General features: G+C 37.4%; 2 protein-coding genes across 2 annotated transcripts in view; both read right to left on the reverse strand.

The window, feature by feature from the left end:
• The window catches only part of HYDIN (HYDIN axonemal central pair apparatus protein), a 355182-nt gene extending 329550 nt beyond the window's left edge, over positions 1 to 25632 (reverse strand). Inside the window, exons 1-2 of the mRNA XM_019653707.1 lie at positions 25552 to 25632; positions 8648 to 8707 (exon numbers count right to left, since the gene is read on the reverse strand). The gene's annotated coding sequence lies outside the window, so the exon portion shown is untranslated. The remainder of the gene's footprint in view (positions 1 to 8647; positions 8708 to 25551) is intronic.
• Positions 19680 to 25640, reverse strand: CMTR2 (cap methyltransferase 2). The gene is made up of 2 exons (XM_019654121.1): positions 25552 to 25640; positions 19680 to 23235 (listed from the first exon to the last, which is right to left on the reverse strand). The coding sequence occupies exon 2, from the start codon at positions 23214 to 23216 to the stop codon at positions 20916 to 20918; it is 2301 nt and encodes a 766-aa protein (XP_019509666.1). The 5' UTR covers positions 23217 to 23235; positions 25552 to 25640; the 3' UTR covers positions 19680 to 20915.
• Positions 25641 to 27011: the final 1371 nt, after the last annotated feature.

Consider the following 27011-nt stretch of genomic DNA (forward strand, 5'->3'; position numbering starts at 1 on the left):
GTCCAGCCCGAGCTGAGCAGCTGCTGAGCTGCCAACAGGTAGCAGCAGGATGGCTCAGCTAAAAAAAAAAAAAAAAGATATTTTTATATTTTATGGACTTCAATCAACTGCAGTGATTCTTTTTGACTCTCCAATTTTCCCTCTGTCCTTTTGCCACAGCTGTAATAGTCAATAGTTTTCTTTCTATCTGTACAAGCTGTTCCAGGTTCATCACTTACATTTCTTGCCCCTAACTCGGAGTCAATTTTTGGACCTTGAAAACCTCAGAGAAGTCCTTCCCTCTTTCTTTTCTAAAAATTGGAAAAGTTTTCAGAACACCTTGCTTTCACAAACCCCTGTTAAAGTTTGTCATTTTTTTTCTCCCTCAAATATCTGACCAGCTTTGGACTCCTTCCAAGAGGAATGGCAAACCAACAAGAGGATACCCAAAGTCAAACTCTCTGGGCATTACAAGTACCTGCTTCTTAGGTGGCCTGGGAAGAAGGTGGTTGGGGAGAGGTATTCTAATCCTCTTATTAACAATTTAACAAATTTACAAGTCCTGATATCATCTAATTTTCAGTATTATAAAGGATATATAATGAAGGATACAGATGAACAGCCTGATGAAGAGGTAGGTACATAGGGCAAGGTCTGGAAGGTCCCAAGTGCAGGAGCTTCTGTCCCCCTGGAGTTAAGGTATGCCACCCTCCAGGTATGTAGATGTGTTCACCAACACAGAAGTTCTCTGAATCCCATCAGTTAGAGTTTTTACACAGGCTTCATTACATGGGCATGATTGATTAAATCATTGGACATTGGTGGGGGCCGGCCGAGTGGCTCAGCTGGTTAAGAGCTTGCTTGGGAGCGTGAGCTCTGTGCAGCAGGGCTGTGGTTCGGATCCCACATTGAGGGCCAGTGACGCTCACCCTCCACAGCTAAGATGGTGAGCAACAACTCGACTTGGAGCTGGACTGCTGTGAGTCACCGGTGACGGCGTAGGCTGCAGTGCAGTGGGCTGCCATGAGCTACGTGAGTGGCTAGCAGCCAGCATGAGTGGCTGGCAGCCAGTGTGAGCGGCCAGGAGCCGCTGTAAGCGGCCAACCAATGACCGTCGACAGATTGCCTCACCCGAGAAGAGCACAATGATCATAACAACATGGGCCAGTGAAGCGACGTCCTCCACAACTAGACTGAAGAACAAAAAAAACCCCCAGCAATTTGTCTATCTGTTCCCCTTTCCTTATTCCCCAACGTTGTTCCCCTCCCCCCAGTTCCCCAATAAAATCTTTTAAAAATAAATAAATAAAATAAATAAGTAAATCATTGGACATTGGTGATTGAACTCAATCTCCAGCCTTTCTTCCCTCCCAGGAGATCAGAAGTAAAGGTTCCAATGCTCTAATCAATCATATGGTTAGTTCCTCAGGCAACCAGACTTCATCCTTCAAGAGTCACCTTATTAGCATAAACTCAGGTATGGTGAAAGGGGCTTATTATGAATAACAAAAGATGCTCCCTATCAATTAGGAAAGTCCAAAGGTTTTAGGAGTTCTGTGCCAGGAACCTGGGAGAAGATCAAATATATATCACAATGATTAAATTTATTACCACTCTTCTCATCCCAGGCAATGAGACACAGATCTACGAGTCTACTCATTTCTCTAACAGAAACACTTATAAGTAGTAAGCAGGTCAATTTCTAGAAGCGTCTCATGATGCTAAAACTAGAGCTGGCCAATGTTGTATTATTCTTCATTCTAGTCTCCCAACACTCAAGTTCAATCTTCATTTTTCTGATATAAGACGGCTAACCCAAAAGCCACTCACCAATGCTAAAGGGAATTCACACATTCATTCAACCAATGTTACTGAGTACCTACTATGGACCAAATACGTTCCTTGGTGCTGAGGGTACAACAGTGAACACACAGGAATAAACTCTTGCCTCTGTGGAGTTTACTTTTAAGTGGGGGAAAAATATACCATAGTAAGATAAGTGAATTATAAAGTACAAGAAAAACAAAGCAGGAAAGGGCAATGCAGAGGAAGATGCAATGTTAAATAATGGTTTTGGGGGCAGGCCCCACTGAGAAGGTGACATTTGAGCAAACACTTGAAGGAAGTAAGAAGAGAACAAGCCATGTGGTTTTCTGGGAGATGAGATTTCCAGAAGAAACAGTTTGTATGAAGATCCTGAGGTATGAATACGCTTTGAATATTTGTAAAATAGTAAGGAGGCTACTGTGGCTGGAGTTGAATGAGCAAGGTAAAGAGAGGAGAGAAGGTTAAAAAAGTAATATGAAGGTTGGAGGGAACAGGGTACCTGGGACCTTGTAGGCTGTTTTAATTAAGGACTTGGGCTTTTACTCTGAGTGATATGGAAAATCATCTGTGATTTCTGGAAAGAGGAAAGACTTTATCCAACATATGTTTTAATGAGATCACTCTGGCTGTTGTGTTGAGTACAGAATGAAGGGGAGAGAGCATAGACACAGAGAGCCAGTTAGAAAGCTATTGTAATAATCTAGATGAGAGGAGATGATTAGGAAACAAGGCCAAGACAACGTGGTAGCAGTGGAGTTGAAAAGTGGTCACATTATGGATGTCTTTAAAAGTAGAGCCAGCAGGAGTTAATGAAGGACTAGATGTAGGCACCAAGGAGAGGGAGAAGTCAAGGATAATCCTTAGGGTTTTGGCCTAAGTAACTTAAAGGGTGGTTCCATCAAGTCATGATGAAGACTGTGAGAGAAATAAGTTTTGGCGAAGATGCTCAGGAGCTCAGTTTTGGACAAATTAGGTTTGAGATATCTATTAAACATCCAAAAACAGATGTCAAATACATGGTCGAATATATGGCTCTGGAGTTTGAAAGAATGGTTTAGGCTGGAGACATATATTTGGGCATTGTGGTAGGCAGAACAATGTCCCCCCAAACATGTCCATGATCTAATCGTCAGAACCTGTGAATATATTACCTTACATGGCAAAAAAAATAACAAAAACTTTGCAGATGTGATTAAGGGTATGAACTTTGAGATGGGGAGATGATCCTGGATTATATGAGTGAGTCAAATCTAATTAGATAGGTCCTTAAAAGCAGAGAGCTTATCTTAGCTGTGGTGAAGGACACAAAGAGATGAGGAAGGAGGAAGGGTCAGACAGATTAGACATTAGTGACTTTGAAGATAAAGGGAATCACAAGCTAAGAAATGTAGGAGGCCTCCAGAAGCTAGAAAAGGCAAAAAAAAAAAAAAATGCATTCTCCCTTAGGGCCTCCAGAAAGGAATGCAGCCTTGCTGACAGGTTATTTCAGCCCAGTGAGACCATGTCAAACTTCTCACGTAAAGAAATGTAAGATAATAAATTAGTGTTATATTTAGTTTGTGGTAATTTGTTACAGAGCAATGTTAAACTAATGCTAGCATCATCAAATATATAGATGGTATTTAAATCCATAAGAATAGAATTATTAGAGACAAAAAAATAGAAGAGGTCTTGGAACTGAGCTTTAGCAAATGAAGTCAGAGAAAGGAGGAAGACCCGACAGAGATTACTTAGTAGGAGAGGACATGAGATAGCAAAAAAAAACAGAAGAAAATGGTATTCTAGAAGCCAAATAAAGAGTCTGTGTCACATGCTGCTGAAGGGTCAAGTAAGATGAGGAAACAAGACAGACAGAATAGAGACAGCATGTGTGCCCAGGCCAGCTGATACATTTTCCTTCTGGAAAGGAGTGGACTTTGGTCCTCATCACTCAAGCCACATAGATAGGAGGGACATCTGAATGATCCCCACCCAGAATGCTGATTTTTTCATACACAAGGATGTTAGTCACCAGCAAACTTGGCCCACCTAGAATCCTGGCACGTTTCCAATCAGATCAGCACTCTTAGTCCCTGGAAAAGGGAAGGTGTGAAAGTCAACAGCCAAAGGAGCAGGAAGTCTTTTACTTTTCTCTTACAGACCTTCACTATTATCTTTTCTTTTACCATACAATGCAGTCTTAGCCCTCCAAGGCCCTAACGTGTTATACCCTGAGCCCAAGAGAGTTAACATAATATTTCAAGACCAGACAATAGTTTTTTCAGAGAAAAAAACATGACCTCATCAAAATTAAAATACACAACCTTCCATGACCTGATATTTAAATGTCAGCTTTAGCTTCAGATAATCTTTTATGTTTTGCCTTCCCACACCTCAAAATTCAAGTGTTAGGTGATTATCTACAAAAGTTGGATTGAAGGTATGCATGAAGGATCCTCGCAGCCTGAAACAAACATAGCCCTGTCACACTGCCTCATACTGACATAATTATTTGTTTGCCTGTTTATCTTCTCCACTAGACTTAGAAGTCCTTAGAGGTGAGATTGTGCCCTTTCATCATTGAATACTAAGAACAATAACTCATGAACTTGCCATTCATTGAACTAGTAATATGTGTCAGACATGGCACTAATTGTTTTCAGGCATTTCATCTTCACACAAACCTATGAGATGGCTATTATTTACCCCATTTCCCAGATAAGAAGATTGAGATTAAGCAAGATTAAGAAATTTACTTAATAATCATGAAGTTTGAGAGTGACAGAGCTGTGCAATGCCAAATTCTGTGCTGAATAATGACCCATTCAAAGATGTCCACATCCTAATTCTTGGAACCTGTGAATGTTACCTTATATGGAAAATAAGACTTTATAGATGTGATTAAAGGTTTTTGGGTTTGGAGATTAGCCTAGATTATCCAGGTGGGCTCAATGTAATCACAAGAATCCTTATAAGAGGGAGGTAGATCAATCACATTGAGTAGTAGGAGATGTGAAAACAGAAGCAAGAGTTGAAGTGATTGAGGAAGAGGCCATGAACCAAGGAATGCAGGAGGCCTCTTAGAAGCTGGAAAAGGCAAGGAAACAGATTCTCCTCTAGACCCTCCAGAAGGAATACACACCTGCCAATACCAGGATTTTAGACTTCTGACCTGCAGAACAGGAAGATAATAAATTTGTGTTGTTGTAAATCACTAAGTTTGTGGTAATTAATTACAGTGGCAATACAGTGCTCTTTGCCCCTGTACTTATCTGGCCTTTACATCCCAAGACCTAAGGCAGTCAGTCAATGGATATTTGCTAAGTGAACTGCTGAATGAGGAAGAGATTTTCCTCTAAGGCTTCTCCCACTTAGCCCAACCTGGACTCCTGACCAGGCGAATCTAGCCTCCCTTAGAGAGAGGCAGACAGAAGCAGCACAGGTATATCTGGGGTGGTATTTGTTTTCCCAATTGCTAAATTGAACGGATGTGCTAGTCATAGTCTGAAGGTCATTCCATGTCAGTCAGAGTGCCCTTAAAAGACCTGACAAAACGTGACCCTGATTTACAGCTGTGATTTAGAGCCCCCAGGGGCTGGAGGGAGAGAGGAGGAGGATGGGAACTGGCTATTTTTATGTCACAACTTAGGATCTTTTTTCCATTTCCTATAACAGTGCATTAAACATCACGAATGATTCAGCTGAAATTATACACAGCATGAGTAAAAAGATGAGCAGAAATCTTATTTTATAATCCAATTCCTTTATAAAAACTATGTCATGACAAACTAGAGCAATGAATGCACATATACATGCTGCTAATGCATATAACTCTGCTTTCTTCTTTCTTGAAGAGCATCATGGCCTGTTCTTTAAATCAAGAAGATGATATTTTCTATATTAGTATCAATAAGGGGATAGTTTTCCAAATTAATAAATTCAGTACAACCCATAGCTTAGCTGCTTAAGAAATGAAGAGCTGAAAAACGTAAACATTGTTTAGGTTTCACAGATGGCTCATCATGCCATGAAGGGTTAGTTCCCCTTCCTGTATTCCAGTTTCTCTAGCCAGGTTAACACCCTACAGTTAGAAAGTAAAAAAACTTCAAAACACCTTTTGATCTTTTAAGAACAAGAACTAAATAAACAGAAAGATGGTTACAATCCCAACTAAAAGCAATCATCTAGAGCTGAATTTCAAATTCATATGTGTTTGTATTCCATAGTCTATTTGTAATCAACATGGAAGGTGAAATAAATCACTGGGTAGATCTAACGTAAAATCAGCCCCTGCCCTCAGTCTAGACCTTCTGATTAGATTGGCAATTCCCATGGCATTCCCAGCTGCCTGATTTTGCAGCCAAGGTGCCCAGGGGTCCTGAGTGGCTCTGGAATCTGAATAAATCACACACACTAGGGATCCATCAAGACCACCAGCAACCCAATTTTTTTGTGACCTGAGACAGGATTTTATTTCTTCTCAGATTAACAGTTAAAAATGGTTTGCTTTTCTGCCTCAGAGGTATTCATTTGATGTATGAGGCAGGGAGATTATTAAATCTTTGGTGGCATCCAAAGATGTAAATTAACCCACAGTACCTCCTGAGCGAGAGATTGATTATTAACTTGTCACTCTTGCATGCTCATCAAAGCAAGCAGCACCATGATTAATCACATCTGTTATTTAAGGGTACCTATCATGCCAACTTTTTGTGGACAGTATATTACAGTCTCCTGATTTCTTTACAGAACTATAGCACGAGGACTTTGCCAGGGGAGGAGAGAGTTACTGTCCTCTCCTAATCATGTCTGTGAATATATTTGAAAGAAAGATGGCATGTATGTAATTGCACATTGTTCTTTTAGCCTTAAATGAAGCTGTATTTCCTTTTGCCTTCCCTTGCCTGTTCACAAGACATCACACTGCCTGATTCTGCTCATCTGGACATCTTTCAAAGACTTTGAAGAGGTCTGGCACTAAATGGACATAAACTCTGAAGTTCTCTTTTCAGTTCTGTCATTCACAATTCAATTCAACAAATACAATATTTATTAGGTTCCTTGTATGTGACAAACAGCAAATATGAATTTATTTATTCATTTCTTCATACATTTATTTAATGTCTTTTATGTGCACAAACAGTGAACAGTCCTTGCCCCCATGAAGTTATAGCCTTGTTACCCCCTTTCCCAAGGCGTTTGTCTCTCCATTTTATGAACAGGGGAAAATGGAGGGACAGTGAGAACCTGGGAAAAAGAGAAGAAAAGCAGAGTGTATCCCTTCTAAGTTAAGTTAGCACAAAATAGACACTAAATTGAGTCAGGATTAATAAGGCATCTGTGAGCTTTATTCCCTCCTCCTAGTCCAGTGTGAGTCTTCAGGACTGAACTCACTGAAACCATGGCATTTCACCTGTTTTTTTTTTTTACTGTACCTATCATATCACAGGTTATCTGGTTTGCTGAATAATCACTGAAGCACAGGATATTTTCAAATGAATGTTTAGGTATGGCTGCATTGCCTCAGAGCAGCCAATAGAAAAATTCACCTCTACTAGTCTAAATTGTAGGATAATTATTTTATTTTTTTAAAAAGAAATCGTTTCCTGATTATATCTTGTCTCCCTCTTTAAAAGCTTTTATTATGAAAATTAAAAAAATACAAAAAAATGATAATAAAATAAAACCCCATGTACCTACCATCTAACTTCAGTAATTATCAATATTTTGTCATTCTTGTTTTTATCACATTTCTCTCTCCCTTCACCTTTTTTGAGTATTTTTAAATAAATTCCCAATGTCATACCATTTCACCTTCAAATACATCAGAATTTATCTGACAAATAAGATTTTTTTCAAAAACTATAATATCATTATAGTAGTTAACAAAATAACAATAATTCTTTAATATCTTCTAATACCAAGCCCATGTTCAAATGTCCCTGGTTGTCTAAAATAACTCTTTTTGGATTGAAACAGAATCCAAACAAAGTCTACACATTGGATTTTGTTGATGTGTCTTTCATTTACACCTTTTCTCCCCATGTCCTTTTGAATATCACTAAAATGATCTTCAATATTTGATTTTTACCTAGAATAAACAAATCCATCTAAACTTAACATATGTTCCTGGTGATATCTCATTATATAATATTTTCTTTTTCTTTTTTAGCTGAGCCATCCTGTCACCTGTTGGCAGCTCAGTAGCAGCTCAGCTCGGGCCCATGTGGGACTCAAACCAGCGACCCTGTTGCTCAGAGCTTGCACTCTTGAGAGAGCTCTTAACCAACTGAGCCACTCAGCCGGCCCTCATTATGCAATATTTACAAGGACAGCATGATCATACAATTTATCATTCAAACAAAGGAAGTCTTGAGTGAAAAGGGGATGCTATTAATAACTATACTGGTGTAAACCAAAACAAATAGTCACCCTACAAGCAGAGATATTGGAAATAAAAAAGGAAGATCAGGGTCCTGTTTCTAATTAGGTGCAGAGAGGTGGAAAAGAGCTAGAAAGAATGAAAGAATGTCACTCCCACCCTTATAAGTAAAAATACAAAAGTTGAACAAACTGCAAGTTAACAACTTTTCCAGGATCCATCAAAGAGTTGAAGTTGAGAAAATGCCAACTAAACCAAAATTTGAGGAGAAACAAGTGCCTATAGGGAGACATGGAATACAAGCATTTGTTTACGTGGGGTATTTGAACACCAGTAAAAAGAATTCAACTAGAATTGTTAACAAACTGGTAGAAGCTGAGTATTGACTGGTAATAGTATGGAACCCTAAAGGCTTTAGATATAAGGAGAGTTCACAACATTCACAGGCTTTGTTCTCTATGGATCCTAATGGGTACTCACCAAAAATGATGGCGAGAGTCCTGACAAAGCATTCCTCATGGTACAGGCTTCTTATCTTCCCTATAAAAGAAAATTTAAAAATCACTGGGAATGTGGTGTACAAAAAAATCAAGCGAAAAAAAAGAAAACTCCACAATGGCAAGAGACAAATCAATCAACCGAACCAGACTCATGTATTAAAAAAATGTTGGCACTATCAGGTACAGAATTTAATATAACTATGAAAAAATATGTCAAAGTCTCCAATAGAAAAATTGGACATCATTCATTGTCAGATGAATAATTTCAGCAGATGGAAACTGTAAGAAAGAAATTAAATGAAGATGCTAAAAATGAAAAACATAGTAATAGCGATCAAGGTTGTCATTGACAGCCTCATCTGTAGACTTAACAGAGCTAAGGAAAGAATCAGTGAACTTGGAAATATCCAAACTGAAAAACAAAGGGGAAAAAAAAGAGTAAAAAATAAAATCAGAACATAGCATCCAGGAACTGTAAGACAAAACTAAATGATCTAACAGATGTACAATTAAAATTCCAGAAGGAAAAAATACAGAGACTGGAGTAGAATATTTGAAGGGATAATGGCTAAGAATTTCCAAAATTAATGACATACATCAAACTACAGATCCAAATCACCAACCAAGATAAATACTCAAGCCAGAGATAGCCATATCATATTCAACTTCTGAAAACACAAAACAAAGAGAAAATCTTGAAGGCAGCCAAAGTGGGAGAAGGGGGAAGTGGGGTGAAAATGGGGCATTACTAGAGAGAAATAACCATAAGAATTATAACAGCCATCTTGTTAAAAACCATACCACCTAGAAGAGTAAAGTGAAATTTTTAAAGGGCTGAATGAGAGAGTGACATCATCAAGATGGCAAAATAGACTCTAGCTCCCATCTTCCCACAAAGGACAACAAATAGACACGTATCCATGAATGAAAATAGCTCTGGGACTACTCAGGAGCCCACTTAAGAAGCTTTAACAACACAGTGGAGAAAAAAAACAAAACTGAGAATAACCATATAAAAAGTGTAGGAAGAACAGCTTCATTTTGCCTGCATCATCCCATCCCCCAAGAGGGAATCCCCCAGCCTCAAAGAGTTCCCCTTACCAATAAAAGGAAAGCAGGGTGAGCAACCAGCTTCTTTAGCCTTTCAAAGAACTACACAAAGAACCTACCTCAATTTCACCCCACCCGGAGACCAGCAAAGCTCAGATGTCTAGAGGTGGCTAGGAACAGAGAAGAAGGGCAGGAGCTACTAGTATCAGCCACACAAATGAGCTACTGCAGTTCCCAATGGCTTCCTCAGCAGAGGACCACAGAAGTCTTCACTACTGAGGACCTCAACAGTGCTTGCAGATGCTGCAGACACCCTCCCCAGCTTTCATAACTGAGTATCTCACTGCAGATCCCAGCAGGCTGCTCAGAGGACTCTAGAAGTTTTTGCGGTTGAGGAAACCAATGGCCAGCACAGCCACTGCAGACCCCTTGCAAATTTTGCCACTGATCTTTTCACCCTACAGGTTTTCACACTCACAGATGCCAATAAAATAGTAGCAAACCAAATTCAACGATATATTAAAAGGATCAAGTAGGATTTATTCCAGGGATGCAAGATAGTTCAACATCTGCAAATCAATGTGATACACATCAACAAAATGAAGGATAAAAATCATAAGATTATCTCAATAGATACAGAAAAAGCATTTGACAAAATTCAACAACCATTTATGATTTAAAAAAAACTCTCAACAAGCTGGGTATAAAGGAAATGTACCTCAATATAATAAAGGTCATACATGGCAAGCCCACAGCTAACCTCATACTTAATGGTGAAAAGCTGAAAGCTATTTCTCTAAGATCAGGAACAAGACAAGGATGCTCATTCTCACCACTTTTATTCAACACAGTACTGGAAGTCCTAGCCAGAGTAATTTGACAAGAAAAAGAAATAAAAGGCATCCAAATTAGAATTAAGAAGTAAAACTGTCACTACTTGCAGATGGCATGATATTATATATAGAAAACCCTAAAGATTCCACCAAAAAACTGTTAACACTAATAAACAAATTCAGTAAAATGTAAGATACAAACAAAATCAATATACAAAAATCTGTGATTTCTATACACTAATAACAAACTATCAGAAAGAGAAATTAAGAAAACAATCCCATTTTTCAATTGCATCTAAAAGAATAAAATACCTAAAAATAAATTTAACCAATAAGGTGAAAGACCTGTACACTGAAAATTATAAGACACTGATGAAAGAATTGCAGAAGACACAAATAAATAGACAGATATTCCATGCTCAAAGACTGAAAGAATACTGATAAAATATCTATACTACCCAAAGCAATCTATAGATTAAAACTGGTCCACTGTTTTGCACCATATAAAAAAATCAACTCAAAATGGATCAAAGATTTGAATGTAAGACCTGAAGCCGTAAAACTCCTAGAAGAAAACATAGGCCAAAAGCTCTTTGACATCTGTCTTGGTATAATTTTTTGGATTTGACACCAAAAGCAAAGGAGAGAAAAGCAAAACTAAACAAGTGGGGCTACAGTAAACTAAAAGGCTTCTGTACAGCAAAGGAAACCATCAATAAAATGAAAAGACAACCTACTGAATGAGACAAAGTATTTGCAAATCATATCTGATAAGAGGTTAATAGCCAAAATATATAAAGAAGTCATACAACTCAATAGCAAAAAAACAATCTGATTTAAAATGGGCAGAGGATCCAAATAGATATTTTTCCAAAAAAGGCATACAGATGGCCAACAAGTACATGAAAAAGTGCTCAACATCACTAATCATCATGGAAATGAAAATCAAAACCACAAGGGGTATTACTTCACTCCTGTTAGAATGGCTATTATAAAAAAGACAAGAAATAATAAATAATGGTGAAGATGTGGAGAAAAGGGAACCCGCCTGTACTGTTGACGGAGATGTAAATTGGTACAGCCACTGTTTTACTCCTCTAAAAGAGTATGGAGATTCCTTAAAAAATTAAAAATAGAACTACCACGTGATCCAGCAATTCCACTTCTGGGTATTTATCCAAAGGAAGTGGAAACACTAACTCAAAAGAGATATGCACCCTCAGGTTCATTGCAGCATTATTCACAATAGCCAAGACATGGAAACAACCTAAGTATCCATGAATGGATGAATGGATAAAGAAAATGTGAGACTGGTGTATATATATATATATATATATATATATATATATATATATATATAAAATCGGGGATGCCAAAAAAATGTATACACATTTTAAGAAAGGAAAAAACTATTAAAATTTTAATACTCAGTATACATCAATAACAAAAGATGAATACAAGTCATATGTATACAGTTTTTTAATATTCTCTGTATACATATATCAAATCATTATGTGGTATACCTAAAACTAATGTTATATGTCAATTATATCTCAAGTTTTAAAAAATAAAGCAGAAATTGCTGAGTTAAAAAAACAGAAAAGAAAATAAGTAAACTAAAAAAGCTGGTTCTTTGAAAATTAATCAACAAAAAAGAAATAATCTGATTATTAAAGGATGGGGAGAAAGCACAAGTACACAAACAAAAGAAACAAGCTCAAAACAGGAAATTTTTTTTTAATCATGAGACTACTTTGTACAACTCTATGAGAAAAACACTTTAAAAGAAAATCTGGATGAAATAAATAGCATTCTAGGTAAATATACCAAAACTGACACCAGAGATAAAAGCTCTAATCAAATAAATTTTGTAAAAAGTTGGTAACTAAGGGCCGGCCAAGTGGCTCAGTTGGTTAAGAGCTCGCTCAAGAGTTTGAGCTCTGAGCAACAGCAGTTCGATGCCCGGCCCGAGCTGAGCAGCCACTGAGCTGCCAACAGGTGGCAGGATGGCTCAGCTGAAAAAAAAAAAAAAAGTTGGTAACTACAACATTGCCACAGGAATATGAAAAACAGTTTGGGGAATATAATCAACAATGTTACAGATATTTTGTAGGGTGTCAAATGGACACATGTCTTGTTAGAAAGACCACTTCATGGATGGTGTAGATGCCTGACCACTGCACTGTACACCTAAAGCTAAAGTTGAATAATATTGTATGTTAACTACTATAATTTAATGCATATATAGTCACAGGATGTGAAGTACAGCATGGGGAGTGGAGTCAATGGAATTGTAATAGATATGTATGATATCGGGGGCGGGGAGTGGATTTGGGGCAGAAGGGTTGTCACTTTGTGAAGGGTGAAAAGTATAACTATTGCATTGCTTTCTACACCTGAAATTAATAATAAAAAGAAGAAGGAGGAGGGGGTAGAGGAGAAGAGAAGAAATATAGAGTCACAAAAGAGCTCCCCTGCAAAGAAGACACCAGGCTTAGCCGGTTTCACAATTAAGTAAACCAAACCTTTAAAGGTCAAATGATGCAAATGCTACTTAAACTATTTCAAAGCATAGAAAAAAAGAAACTGTTCAAATCACTTTTATAAAGCAAATCTAACATTGATTCTAAAACCAGACAAATATTGCTCAATAAAACAAAACTATATACCAATGTCACTTATGAATACAAAAATTTTAAATAATTAACAAATAGAATCCAATAATCCATCATGATCAAGCAGTGCTTACTCCTGAAATGTAAGAGGGATTTAATATTAGGAAATCCATTAATATAATTAATCATATTAATAGAACTAAAGAGAAAAAATATGCTCATCTCCACAGATTTAAAAAATGGAAAAACTAAACATTCATTTATATTTTTAAAAAGCCTCAAAAATAGGAATTAATACCTCATTAATATAAATTAAAATATTAATAAAAAATAAAAAATCAGCATCTGATATAATGGGGAAACACTAGAGCAGCAGTTCTCAAAATGTGGTCTGTGGGCCCAAACCAAGAAAGACATCATTTACTTTCCACTATGTTAATAGTCACACTGATGATGCAAAAGCAGTGGTGGGCAAAACTGCTGGTGCCTCAGCACAAATCAAGGTAGTGGCACTAAACTGGACTAGTAGTCATTGTATTTTTCATCATACATATTCATAGTCGGAGGAAAAGCCATTTCTACTTAAGAATATCCTTGATGGTGAAAAAGGAATAAGGGATTAGGAAGTAAAAATTGCCAATTATAACAGTTATGGGGATGTAAACTACAGATAAGAAGTATAGTCAATAATATTGTAATAAGTATGTATGGTGTCAGACGGATACTAGACTTATAGGGGCGATTACGTTGTAAGCTATAAAAATGTCTGATCACAATGTTGTACACCTGAAACTAATATAATAGTGTATGTCAACTGAAATTGAATAAATTTTTTAATTAAAAAATATCCTTGATGAAGTAATAAAACTGATTAATTTTATTAAGTCTCTACACTTGGTACATGTCTTTTAATATCTGAAGTGAAGAAATGGGAAGTACACATAATGCACTTCTGCTGCATCCCAAGTAGGATGCCTAGCTCCAGGAAAAGCCTCTGTGCGAATGAGTGGCGAACAAGTTTTGCGTTTTTCATGGAACACCATTTTTTACTTTAAACAACAACTAGTAGTCAAACTATAGTTATTCAGACATTAAGTATTTCAGATATTTTTTTCAAAAATTAATAAAGGGCACTCTCACTTCACGGAAAACAACCTTCAATATTTGTTGCCATGATAAAATTCAAGCATTCAAGCGAAAATTAAAATTTTAGAAAATTTTTGTCCACTACCCTAAGTCTGAAAACTTCTCAATACTTAGATTTTTTGGATGAGATCAATGGTGATGTTTTAAAATATGACTTTTTTTGACACCATGTAACCATTTGCAAGATCCACATAACTCAGTAAACTGATATTTTCCAAATGATAAATTCATGGTGTTGCAAAATTATAATACATATGGGTAAGTGATACATTCAAAGTATAGGACAGATCAATGGATTTTAGTCTAACAGAGTACAAAAAGTCCATTAACATAGTTTAAGATTTTTCATTGCAACCTGTCAAGTTTTAGAGTAGCATCAAAGAATATCCATAATTACCTAAAAAGGTTATTAAAGTATTCCTCTCTTTTCCAACCACATTATCTACGTGAGGCCAAATTATCTTCACTTCAACCAAAACAATGTACTGCAATAGATTGAATGTCAAAACAGATACAAGAATCTAGCTGTTTTCTCTTATAAACACAAAAGAGATTCACAAAAATGCAAACAATGCCATGCTTCTCACTAAATTTTTTGAAAGTTAATTTTCATTAAAAAATTTATATCAACACAATTTTATCATTGTTGTTTTTACCTAATAAAGCTTAAAATGTTTCTCAGTTTTAATTTCTGATGTGGAAAATATCAACAGCTATAACTCCTATAAACAAAGCTCTTTGAATTCCTCAATAATTTTTAAGAGGGTAAAGGGGTCTCGAGACTGAAAAGTCTGAGGACAACTGCACTACAACAGACATTCATTCTTACTAAGGTCAGGACGACGTTAGGTCTGAGCTGAATATATACAAGATAAAATTGGCACATGTGTGCCAGAAAGTATGGAAGCTACCAAAGGCTGTTTGAATTATGTAAAAAAAATGATATAGGTATCAACTTGAAGGAGCCTTCCCCCGCCAAGCCAAACTAGGATAATTGAGTGTCAAGTGAGAATAACAGTTGTAACTGATTAAAATACATCAAATATATAACCATTCACGAGTCCCTAAATGTAGTTAAAAACAACTATCACCAAAGAAATCTCATTGGTCACCTTGGAAGGTTGCTAAGACTTGTTTTTCTGAAAATGTATAAAGTGCTTTTAAAAATTATCATGTTTCCCCATGTATAAGACACTGCCTTTTTCAAAAAATTTGGGATCTAAACACTGGGTGCGTCTTATATAGTGGTTGTAGGTTTTTTTACTTGCATTTGACAATGATGAGGAGTTGTATGAATTTTATGATGAATAAAACTTGAGTTCAATAACTTTATGTAATACATGTTTTTTCAAATTTTGGGCCCCAAAATTAAGGTGCGTCTTATACATGGGAGTGTCCTATACCTGGGGAAATACGGTAAGCATTTCTCCAACTTTTCCTGAACAAACTATTTCAGAAAATAGCTGATGACTTCAAGTATATATTATAAAGTCCAACTAATACATAAGACATATCACATAGTGATGGTTAGAAAATCACTAATTTGAAACCCCTAATAAAGTTAAGTATCAGTATTCAGTAGACGCTAAAACTCTTAAGCAAAAGATCGATAAGAAACTTGGTAGTGTATAAATAAGGTTAACATCTGAACCTCTGATTAACCCTGATATTACTGAAAGGAGACAACTAGACATTTTGTGCTTCGCTGATGTGATAAAAAAGGAAATAAATACACACCACCATTTATTCTTGCCAAAAGTAATCAATCCTCTAGTTCTAACTATCAATTTATAGAAAATATGTGGTATACAGATACAAATTAAAAAATAAAATAATCAGCCAGGTCCAGAACGAGGAAAACTACAGGACAGTTAAAACACATGGAAAAGAAAATGTTGGAACTCGGAGTGGAGAGAGGGGTTCTTAAAAGATTGACTTCAGGGCTGGCCAAGTGGCTCAGTTGGTTAAGAGCTTGCTCACGAGTGTGAGCGCTGAGCAACAGGGTCACTGGTTCGACTCAGAGCCAGAGCTGAGCTGCCGCTGAGCTGCCAACAGGTGACAGGATAGCTCAGCTAAAAAAAAAAAAAATTGACTTCAGAGACATATGAAGAACATGCAATGTGTGAACCTTATTTAAATAAACTATAAAAAGGCATTTTTGAGACAACCTGGACTTGAGTGATGTTAATTTTGTTAGATGGGATAAAGTCTTTTTTTTGGTTTTTTTAGCTGAGCCATCCTGCCGCCTGTTGGCAGCTCAGCGGTTGCTCAGCTTAGGCCGGGACTCGAACCGCTGTTGCTCAGAGATCGCACTCTTGAGCGAGCTCTTAACCAACTGAGCCACTCGGCCGGCCCTAGATGTGATAAAGTCTTATCTGTTAGAGCTAGTTCATGAATTTGCTTTAAAATACTCCAAGAAAAAAGTGTAAGATAAAACAAGTTCAGCAAAATGTTGATAGTTATGGGTGAGGGTACCTGGGGTGCAGATTGTTATACGATTTTAATTTGGTGTATGTTTGCAATCTTTCTATAATAAAAACAAAATCAAATAGTATTCTATAGATACCTATATTGACAATATGGGATATGAAATAAATATCCTTGTCATAATGCCCTGGCCTTGAGTTTATAATTCTGGCAAGAAAATGAAAGAATGGAGAAAAAACAACGTAAGATGGCCTAATTTAGGGCCCGTCAAGTGGAGCGTTGGTTAGGAGTTAGCTTGGGACGCCAGCTCTGAGCAGCAGGGCCCCGGTTTGGATCCCACATTAGGGCCAGTGACACTGCGCCCTCTACAGCTAAGATGGTGAACAACAGCTCGACCAGAAGCTGGGCTGCTGTGAGTCACTGGTGACAGCATAGGCTGCAGTGGGGCTGGCCGGCAGTGGGCGTGAGCTTTCGTGAGCTGCCATGAGCCTCCGTGAGTGGCCGTCCAATGGCCGGTGAGTGACTGCCTCACCCAGGAAAAGCACAATGATAATACCAACATGAGCCAGTGAAGCGACGTCCTCCACAACTAGACTGAAGATCAAGAAGACAGCAATTTGTCTGTTCCCCTTCCCAGATTCCCCAATAAAATCTTTAAAAAAAGAAAAAAGATTGCCTAATTTAATGGTCAAATCGATGCAAGCAGTAAGTGCAATAGCTCCAAGGAGAGACTATTACTAGAATTATTGGACATTTAATATTTAATAAAAAAAGAAATTCACCAAGATGTGTTTGTATTTGTTGTGAATTTTTTCAGCTAATCTAGTATGCAGACTAATTTGTCAATCCTGGAGTTCTCTGGAAAAAAAATAGAAACTCTCGAAAGTCTAGACTGTAGAAGCACATCTATCTTGCCCAGTAAAATTATTTGGCGTTGAAGCACAAATACTACATAGCAAAAAGATGCAGATATATATGTAAATAAAAGGTTTCTCCAAAAAGACCTGTAAAATCTTTTTATACAAGTATCTTTTCAGCATAATGTACACAATTTTAGAGAAAAAGAACAATCTCTACAAATGTTTTCCTTAATTATATCACAACAAATGTAAGCCACAAATGAAGAATGTGGCTGCACAATTAAACAATATTAAATGTCTGATAACAGGCTAAACTGATGCTGCTATACTTAGTATAAACAAAAACAAAATGATTACACCTAGTTGATCTATTAAGACACTCCAGAAAGACACAAAGATCAAGATCTCAATAAAATTAGAGACACCCTATTACGGGTGCAATTTGTAAATGAGTATGTAACCTAAATATGAACACGAGCAGATTAGACTTTAAAATTTTCAGTTGAGTAAAATTAAATGTTCAGTTACAGATAATTTCTAAATATTTTCACTAATAAAGACCAGCTGGTATCTTCATGTATCTGTGGTCTTAAAGCAGCTTCACTTTTTCCCAAAATATTCCACTATAAACTTGTACCTATCCAAAGACAAGTTACCTTCGTTTTCTGTACAGGTCAAAACTAAGAGAAGACAAGTAACAGACAACGGGGTGGGGGGTGTGGAGAGAACTCCTTAATCAAAAATTGCTATTTTATATAAACTAAAGAATGCATTGGGTATCTACCCTAAAAATCTGAAAACATTTATCCATAAAGATACACTCATATGTATCCCCATGTTCATTGCAGCATTACTTAGTGACCAAGACGTGGAAACAACCAGTGTCCTTCGAAAGATGATTGGATAAAGAAAATGGGATACATATACACAATGAAATACTAGTCAGCCATAAAAGATGAAATACTGCCATCTGTGACAAGCAAAATAAGTCAGACAGAAAGTCAAGAACCATATGACTTTACTCATATGTGGGATATAAAACTGAAAGCAGCAAAGGAACAACAAGACAAAGAAACAAAAACTCATAGACACAGACAACAAAAACTCTTTAGTGGTTACCAGAGGGTAAGGGGGGAGGAAGGGTGGTAGAAGAGGGAAAAGGGGATCAAATATATGGTGATGGAAGACAGAATTATAACTGACTGTGGGTGGCGAACACACAATGCAATATATAGATGATGTATTATAAAAATGTACACTTGGGGCCAACCAAGTGGCTCAGTTGGTTAAGAGCTTGCTCAAGAGTGTGAGCGCTGAGCAATAGGGTCGCTGGTTCGATTCCTGGCCTGAACTAAGCTGCCGCTGAGCTGCCAACATGTGGCGGGGTGGCTCAGCTGAAAAAAAAATGTACACTAAAATTTGATATAATTTTACTAACAAATGTCACCCAAATAAATTTAATTTAAAAAGAGTATATTTTAGTTTTTACCAGTATATTACATATTCCAAACAGATGAGATATTACAAAACTTAGCATTCAATACTTGTTTGAGGGGCTCTAAAAAGAAAGTTTTAATACCAGAACCTGGACCTAGGCTTTCAACTTCATTCCAATAAAATGGTTAAAATAAGTAAAAATAAACTGCATTATTACATTGAGGTAAACCAACCAACGCATAAAGACTACTAAGCGCAAACTGGTTTTCCATGAGTGGTTATAATTCTCTTAGTAACCAATTTTCTATCAGACTTCTATCATACAACTGGAACTGCTTCCATAAGGTCACCAGTAGGAAATCACATTTCTTTCAGAAATCTACCTCCAGGCCTCCAGACCCTCCCTGCCAAGAACTAAATCTACCCCATCTACTCCCTCCCTTAAGTTTTCAATTTCTTTCCCAAAGTAGAGCTTCCATAAATATTACAATATTAAGGACTAAATTTTAATGAATACAAATCAGAGGAAATGAAGGAACATTAACTCCCATTCAAACCTTCCTTAAAAAAAATCTGTTTCCAAGTTATATTTTTAACTTCCCCCATGATTCTCTTTAAAAAAGACGAACACAAAATCTCTCTGCTAATGACTTTATTCATGAATCTATAATGGAACTCAAAATAGCAAAGAACATGAAAAAAATTCAGATTAATATTTATCAACCAAATACATCAGCGAACACATCTATTTTTCATATAACTAACAAAAATGTCTAAAATGCACACGCAAGAATATAAATATTCTCCATTTTGTGGAATTGCAAAGTAACAAAGATTTGCTTAATAGTTTGCCAGAAAAGCTCAGTCACACTGTCAAATATATATATAATTAAAAAGAAATCAAACATAACTGATAAAATAACCACCTCATGGTTAAATTTTTGGTAAAGTGCTACTTTCGTACCGAAAAAAGAAATTAGTAAAAATTTAAAAATGCTAAATAGTGTACCATCATTCTGGAAGTGTTAAAATTTTTCTTCAGTATTCACTATATCACATTCATGTGTCCCCAATATGAAACCGTAAATGCTATTTTGCAATTAAAAAAAAAAATCTTTCAGTTTATAGGTTATTTCCTGGAAGTTAAAAATTACTACACTATTGCTAAATTAAGCTTTTCATGATACAGGACTATATTAGACATAATAATTGTTCATTGTTTTAAACATGATCTTTGGTTTGAAGCTGTCCTTGATATCCTTTCTAGTTGGATGGTTGTGGTTAGTAAAATATTCATAAAACAGCACACAAGCTTCATTTGAACCATAAATGTAAACTGGGTCAACAGTTTAAAGGCAATGAATGGTATATATCATAAAATCTGGCAAGATGAATGTCTCAAATCCATCACTGACATGGTCAGTGTTAAAGGAAATCAGTGCTGCTCAGGATTGACTCAACTCCTTTCGTCAAAGACTTCTAGCAATTCATTAACAGCATTAGCCTGAGGAAATTAGTTGGGGAAAAAAATCAAATCTGAATGAAGGCACAGAGGTGCAAATCTTAAGCAGATACATTAATACCAACTAAACTGCATATGCAAACATGGTTGTGTCCATCCCCAAGCACATACACACATCTCATGTTTGAGGTTGAGTATCATCACTGCATAGATTCCACCACATGGAAAACTCTATGCCTGTGGATGTATATACCTGGGAACTAGCTGATGCCTTTCCAGAAACAATGAGACTTTAAATGAATGTGAAAGTTGGCCTTTTCCCAAAATGAAAGGTTTTAAATTAATAGCAAAGGGATGTAATAACAATGGCAACTGTAAGAAGTCATAATGTTAAATCTCAGAAAGGACAAGTTCAACTTCATAACTGAAGGCTGCTGATGATTTCTTCTCTCTCTCTTTGAATAATCAAATGCAAATGTCTTTTAGCAATGGCAGCATTCAAATCCCACAAAAAATCAAGTAGTGCCCCTTTAAGGAGTGCTTCCATTGGCACAAACTGTAAAACTTGCTGGGGTGCATCAGAGTTAAGCAAAGCACTCAACAATTCATTCACATTCTGCAGATACTGAAAAACTGGATTTGGAAGGTCCTGATAACCAACACATAGCAGAACTGCACAGGTTTTCAGGGGCTCAGAGGATGTGGGACAAGAAAATGTGATGAATCTAAAACAGCTGTGGAGCACAAAGATCAAACCAGCCATAAACCTTGTAAAACAAGAAAGTACAGGCAAAATCATAACATCGCCTATATGAAGCTGCTGTAATGAATGTAGAAGGCAGTCCAAAAATAACTGCTGGTAAGTTGGGTCTCCATCATGAAGCAATGAACAGCTAAACGTCATGAGTTCAGCAGATTCCAAGCGTTGAACTTCCAATGGTATCTGCATTTTGGTATCATGGAGAGTTGGAAAACCCACAAGCAGGCACTTTATTGGGTTGCTGGGTTCTACAACCTGCTCATCCTGAATGTACTTGGTAAGGCTGAACAGCTCAGAAAATATCAGCTCTTCAGAAAACACGTGACAAGAATAACAACACTGCTGTTTGGGCCTAAACTTGGAATCTAAATTCAAGGCTTCTCCTAATGACTTTTCAATTGCTTCATTAAGAGCCTTCAAAATTTCACCATCACAGAAAGAAGAACACTTTACTTTTGGCAGTTTCTTTCCCTCTAAAATATGCCATAAATGACACTCAAGATCAGAAGCTGTCCCTTCTAAAAGAGTACTTTGCCCAGAATGATATGCAGCATGTTCCTCAGCCCAACTATTCAAGTAGCCTTTGGCCACCTTATCTTTCCATGAAAGGGTTTCAAGCATTTTCCTTTCATTATAGGTTTTAAAATATCTGTTCCTCTGCCCAAACCATTTTGTATTTGTACTACAACCAATACTAGATTTTTTTACTAGCCAATTACTTCTGGAAAGAGGCTTCAATTGAAACTTTTGCATGAAATACTGAACAGCACAGTCCCTTAAATTATTCAGTTTTTCTTGTTCCCCTTTTCCCATGCACTCAAACAGACGAATGTTCTCAGAAATAGTCTCTAGCTGGTACTTATGAAAGAACACACAACATTCTTCATGTCTTTTAAGAAAAGATTCGGGAATCACATGATGGGGAAACAGAGCTTTCATGGTCATTTCAGTCCCAAAATTCAGCACCATCTTAGATAACAGAGGATGGATTACCTCTCTCCCTTTGTAGTGGAGACATACCACATAGACTTCTGAGTTTCCTGCCTTACTAGTAGCAGGTTTGAAAACATGTACTTGGTCAAAGGAGCAGTTTAGCAGGTACATCAGGTTTATGGAACAATGTTCAAACAAAGTAAACATCTTCAGAACAAAAGAGCCACCATTTCCAAGAGTCATCAGAGCAGTGACAACTTCACAGTAATGCAGAGAAGAGACTAACGCTTCTTGTTCACCTGGGTTTCCTTGACAATCAAAACTGCCATCTGCAGTAATCAAGTGAACAGTAGTCATGCCGCTTATGAAATCCTGAAGTCCAGTCAGATATTTCAAGGTCATGATATCACCGGTGTTATCTGGACCAAAGTACCACCAATGCAAGGTATTTGCAATGAGTCGGTCATCCATAATCATCATAAGATTGTCATTTGCTTCATGGTATGGATTCAGGGTATTCGCTACCCAACTCCAATCACAAGGGAATCGATGAGATTTTAAGTAGTGATTGAGACTGGCTATAAAGGCTCCAGGAGCTTCACAAAGGTGTAGAGAATTCAGTTTTCCATTCTGAAAAGCTTCCTGCGGAATAACTGGAAAGCTGCACAAAATTTCATGAAACTTACACCATGCTTGAGTACAAAGTTCAGCATTCACAGATTTTCTCACATGAGAAATTATTTTTCCAGCTTTATTAGTGAAAGCAGTGTGCTCATGCCACTCATCCAGTTTCTTATCACTCAGTAGGTTTTTTACTTCATTTAGGGAGTTCTTCAAATCAAGAAATGCATTAAATTCTGTGTGGTCACAGGTGAAAATCTCACTGGGATCAGGTAACTGCCACTCATTATTAGGTGGCCTGCCATAGGAAAAGTTCTTGGCAAAGAGCTCAGAAATGTCAGCAATGACATCTGGACCGAATGTCTCAGGACTTGAACCCAGTGGTGGCTTTCTGCACTTACTCATTTTCAAATTAAATTAAAATCTAGAAAAAGAAAACACACAATTAAATGAATCAAATTTATTAGTGAGTGAAATCTCATCCACAGCAAATCAGATCACACTCATGACAAACCACATAAAACGGGAAGGCTAACGTCAGCAGACTCCATTATATAATGAGGCAATCTGGAATAAAGAAAGAGTAAAGGCTTTGATATTCAACAGACCTATGCTCAAATTTCAGCTCTGCAACTTACAGCTTAGTAAGTGGCCTTGGGCAAATTATTTTACATCTCTGAGTCTCAGTTTCTTATTCAAAAAATTGAGGTATCATTTCTTTAGATGAGGATAAAACATGCTAGCATATACAAGGCATATAGTACAGAATACTCATCAGTGAATAGCAGCTCATATTGCCCTAGTAGCCCCTCTAGCTGCTCCCCAAAGTTCTCTACCCATGGCTGAGACACTACCCACAGAGCTCCAAACACACTCTTAGACTAAGATTTATGCCTGAACATGACCTCTGATCATTAGATCAAGCTCTAACAAGTGACTCAGCTTTTTTTTAAGCTCCCTCAGAATCTCACCTGCTTCCAAGAGAGGATCCTGCACCTGAACCCAATACTGGTCCTGCTACCAGGCCTCTCTTACCACTATCCACTTATTCACCAACTGGAATTGCCAACTATGTCCTCTGTCCAGACCTCACTCTCTTGCTAAGACATAAAGGCGGTACCAAATCACTTTTATAAGCTACCGACTAACATATTGTTTGTTAACTGTGGTATACTTGACTCCTTCTGCTCAATGCTTAAATTGACCTATAGTTCATCCTGGCATGTCTCTAAATTACAGGTTCCTGCCTCATCTGATCAGTCAGTCAGATGGCTCCATGCTTAACAATCTATTATTTCTTCTTGCCACTACAACTTAACAAACTTGATAGAAGAATTTTAAACTGAAGAAATACCTTTATTGAAGATACAAATTACAGTCACCCTACATTCTGTGTTCTACCATTGCCTAAGAAATTGAAAACATCTGTCCACTGGAGAGAGAAAGGGATATAACAGAAAGAAGCATAACTTAATAGCATAGTGTTGAAAAAGTTATTCCAGCAGATAGAGCAATGAGTATTACAATGGTACAGGTAATACTTAAACAACATGGGTTTGAACTGTATAGGTCCACTTATACACATACTTTTTTCTGTAAATACCATAAATGTATTCTCTCTTCCCTATGATTCTCTTAATAACATTTTTTTTACTCTAGCTTACTTTATTGTAAGAATACAGTATATAATATGTATAACATATAAAATATGTGTTAATCAACTGTATCTTATCAGTAAGGCTTCCAGTCAACAGGCTATTATATTAGTAGTTAAGTTTTTGGCGAGTCGAAAGTTATGCATGGGGTTGGTGCCCTTAACCCCTGCTTGTTAGAAAGTCAAATGTACTTGTTAGCACAATGTTCACCAACAGATGCTTCAGTTCATGAGTTCTGCATCTAATACAGCCAATGCATTCTACACCAGTCTTCAAAAATAATCTAAAAACTGGCAACTAAACCACCACCTCACAAAAGCCAATATTTGATGATTAAAATGGGAAATAAAGCTGAGCTAGTACAATAAAAATAATATCCAGACTGTCTTCTATTAGCATTTACTCTGTACTGTTCTTTCAGCAGTGTCACTCAAGAGGTTAGAACAGTGCTTCATACACTGTAAGCATTCAATACGCATTTTGCCAAGAAATGAATGGATATCATTTTAGTACAAAAGGCACTCCTGATTAGGTTTTGAATATGAATCATAATGCACTTCAACTTCATTTCAGCACTTCAAATGCATGACAACAAAAAAAGCATGTGGTTTAAAGAACATGAGAAAGTTTCCAGTTCGTGTTCCTCTATCCCTTTCATTAAGCAGCCCATAGAGCTTTGTGGCATCATAATTCTGACAGAAGGGTCAGTATTACCATTCTTATTTTGCAGACTCGAGTAGGAAGTCAAGTGGCCCCTGCCAAAAGCCACAAAGGGAATACCTGCAAAATTCATGGGCCTAACACAAAACCCACAAGGCCTCGTCAACAGTTGCTCTCTTTCTCCAATTAACACTTATACAGGAGTTCTAGAAGTGTTTCTGCCAACTCCTCCTCCCGGCAACTGTGAAAATCATAATGTGGGTCCAGTGCTTTACTTTGGGCCAGGGGCACCCAAGATCTCCTTTCAGCCCGTGGAAATTTCAAGCGGCCCGGTCCCTGACCCAGAGCAACCTCAGTCCCAGCCCCTGCCACACCCACTGCAAGGTGGAAGGACGACCCCGGCTCGGCACCCAGGCCTGGATTACCTTCGTTCACGCCCACCTCGGCCCCGAGTCTAGAGAGGCTGCGCTTCACTCGCTCTCCTCACTTGAGGGGGGTCATTCTCCACTTCCGCTCCTGAGGGCCCTACGGCGCCCACACACACACACCGCAGGGGAGTGAGGTGGAGCGCCGGGAGACCTGCAAGGAAGCCTAGACCCGCCCTCGCGACACCTAAAGCGAAAACCCACTCCCAAGCCGCGCCGCCACCGAACGCCGGCAGACGGCGGCCCAGGGGCCCTGACAGACAAACTGCGCACGCGCCTTTCAGCCGGGCTGACGTCACGCGTCAACCTTACGCACGCCGGCGACTGCTGAGGCCTCCGCTCGCTTGGTTTTGCTTCTCCGCGGGTCACTGGAAGTGAGAAGCAGCTCTAAGGAAACTAAACTGTGCACTCGGACGGAGCTTCCCTGAGGGGGCGGGGCGGGGCACACCTGTCCAGCACACGCTGGCTCCGCCCACCTAGTCCCTGGACCCCAGAGGCTTTCTAAAGCTAGCTGTTCAGTGAAAGTTCGTTCTGAGTACAAGTTGAGTGAAAACTGATGCTTAAAAGACAGCCTGAGGTTAGAAGCCAAACTGGGAAAACTGCGAGATAACACTCTGTTATTATCACATATCTATGTTTATAAACCAATAAGAAAAAGACAATCTCAGGAGAAAAATGAACGAAAATTTGAATCCGCCATCCAAAAGAAGTACAACACATAGCCAATAAGGATATACAAAGTTGTTTGACCTATGAAAAAAGAATTGGAAATGAAAACAAGTTTTCTTTTCACCCGATTTAGCAAAGATTTTAAAAGAGCGATAATGGCCACTGTTGGTGAGAATATGGAGAAACAGGTTTATATTCTGTGAGTGGGAGTAAAAATTGGTATAAACCTTAAAAAAAAACAAGCTTTAAAATGGCCTTGCACCTTAGCCCAGAAATTCCCACTCCTAGATTATCTTTAGGAAACAAACAACTGGCACTCACTTTGGACAAAATGTTCATTCAGCACCTTAATAACAACAATAACAAAAATTGGAAACTCTAAATGTCTAAGGGAATTAATTAAATTATGGTACACCCATATAATGGGATACTATGCAGCCATTAATAGGCTATGTTTGTTAACAGTATTGCGTGAAAATAGACCATAGAACTGTGTGTAGAATTTGAACCATTTATATATATATAAAACCATTTATGTAAATACTATATATAAACACTATATATACTATATATAAACACTGTATAGTATATGTATATACTATATATAAACACTATATTCATGTAAATACTATATATTATATTATATATAATATATTATATATATTATATATTATATATATATATAAAAAATACATTTTCTACAAGTCTTCCAGGATTGTATCAATGGAGAAAAAAATGTCTTTTCAAAAAATGGTGCTAGGTTATTTGGAAATCCATATGAAAAAACCTTA

The sequence above is a fragment of the Hipposideros armiger genome, unplaced genomic scaffold (genome assembly GCF_001890085.2).
Source record: "Hipposideros armiger isolate ML-2016 unplaced genomic scaffold, ASM189008v1 scaffold_9, whole genome shotgun sequence".
Lineage (NCBI taxonomy): Eukaryota > Metazoa > Chordata > Mammalia > Chiroptera > Hipposideridae > Hipposideros > Hipposideros armiger.

Excerpts from the sequence above, each read along its gene's own strand:
- CMTR2 (XM_019654121.1), bottom strand. The coding sequence starts at position 23,216 with ATGAGTAAGTGCAGAAAGCCACCACTGGGTTCAAGTCCTGAGACATTC.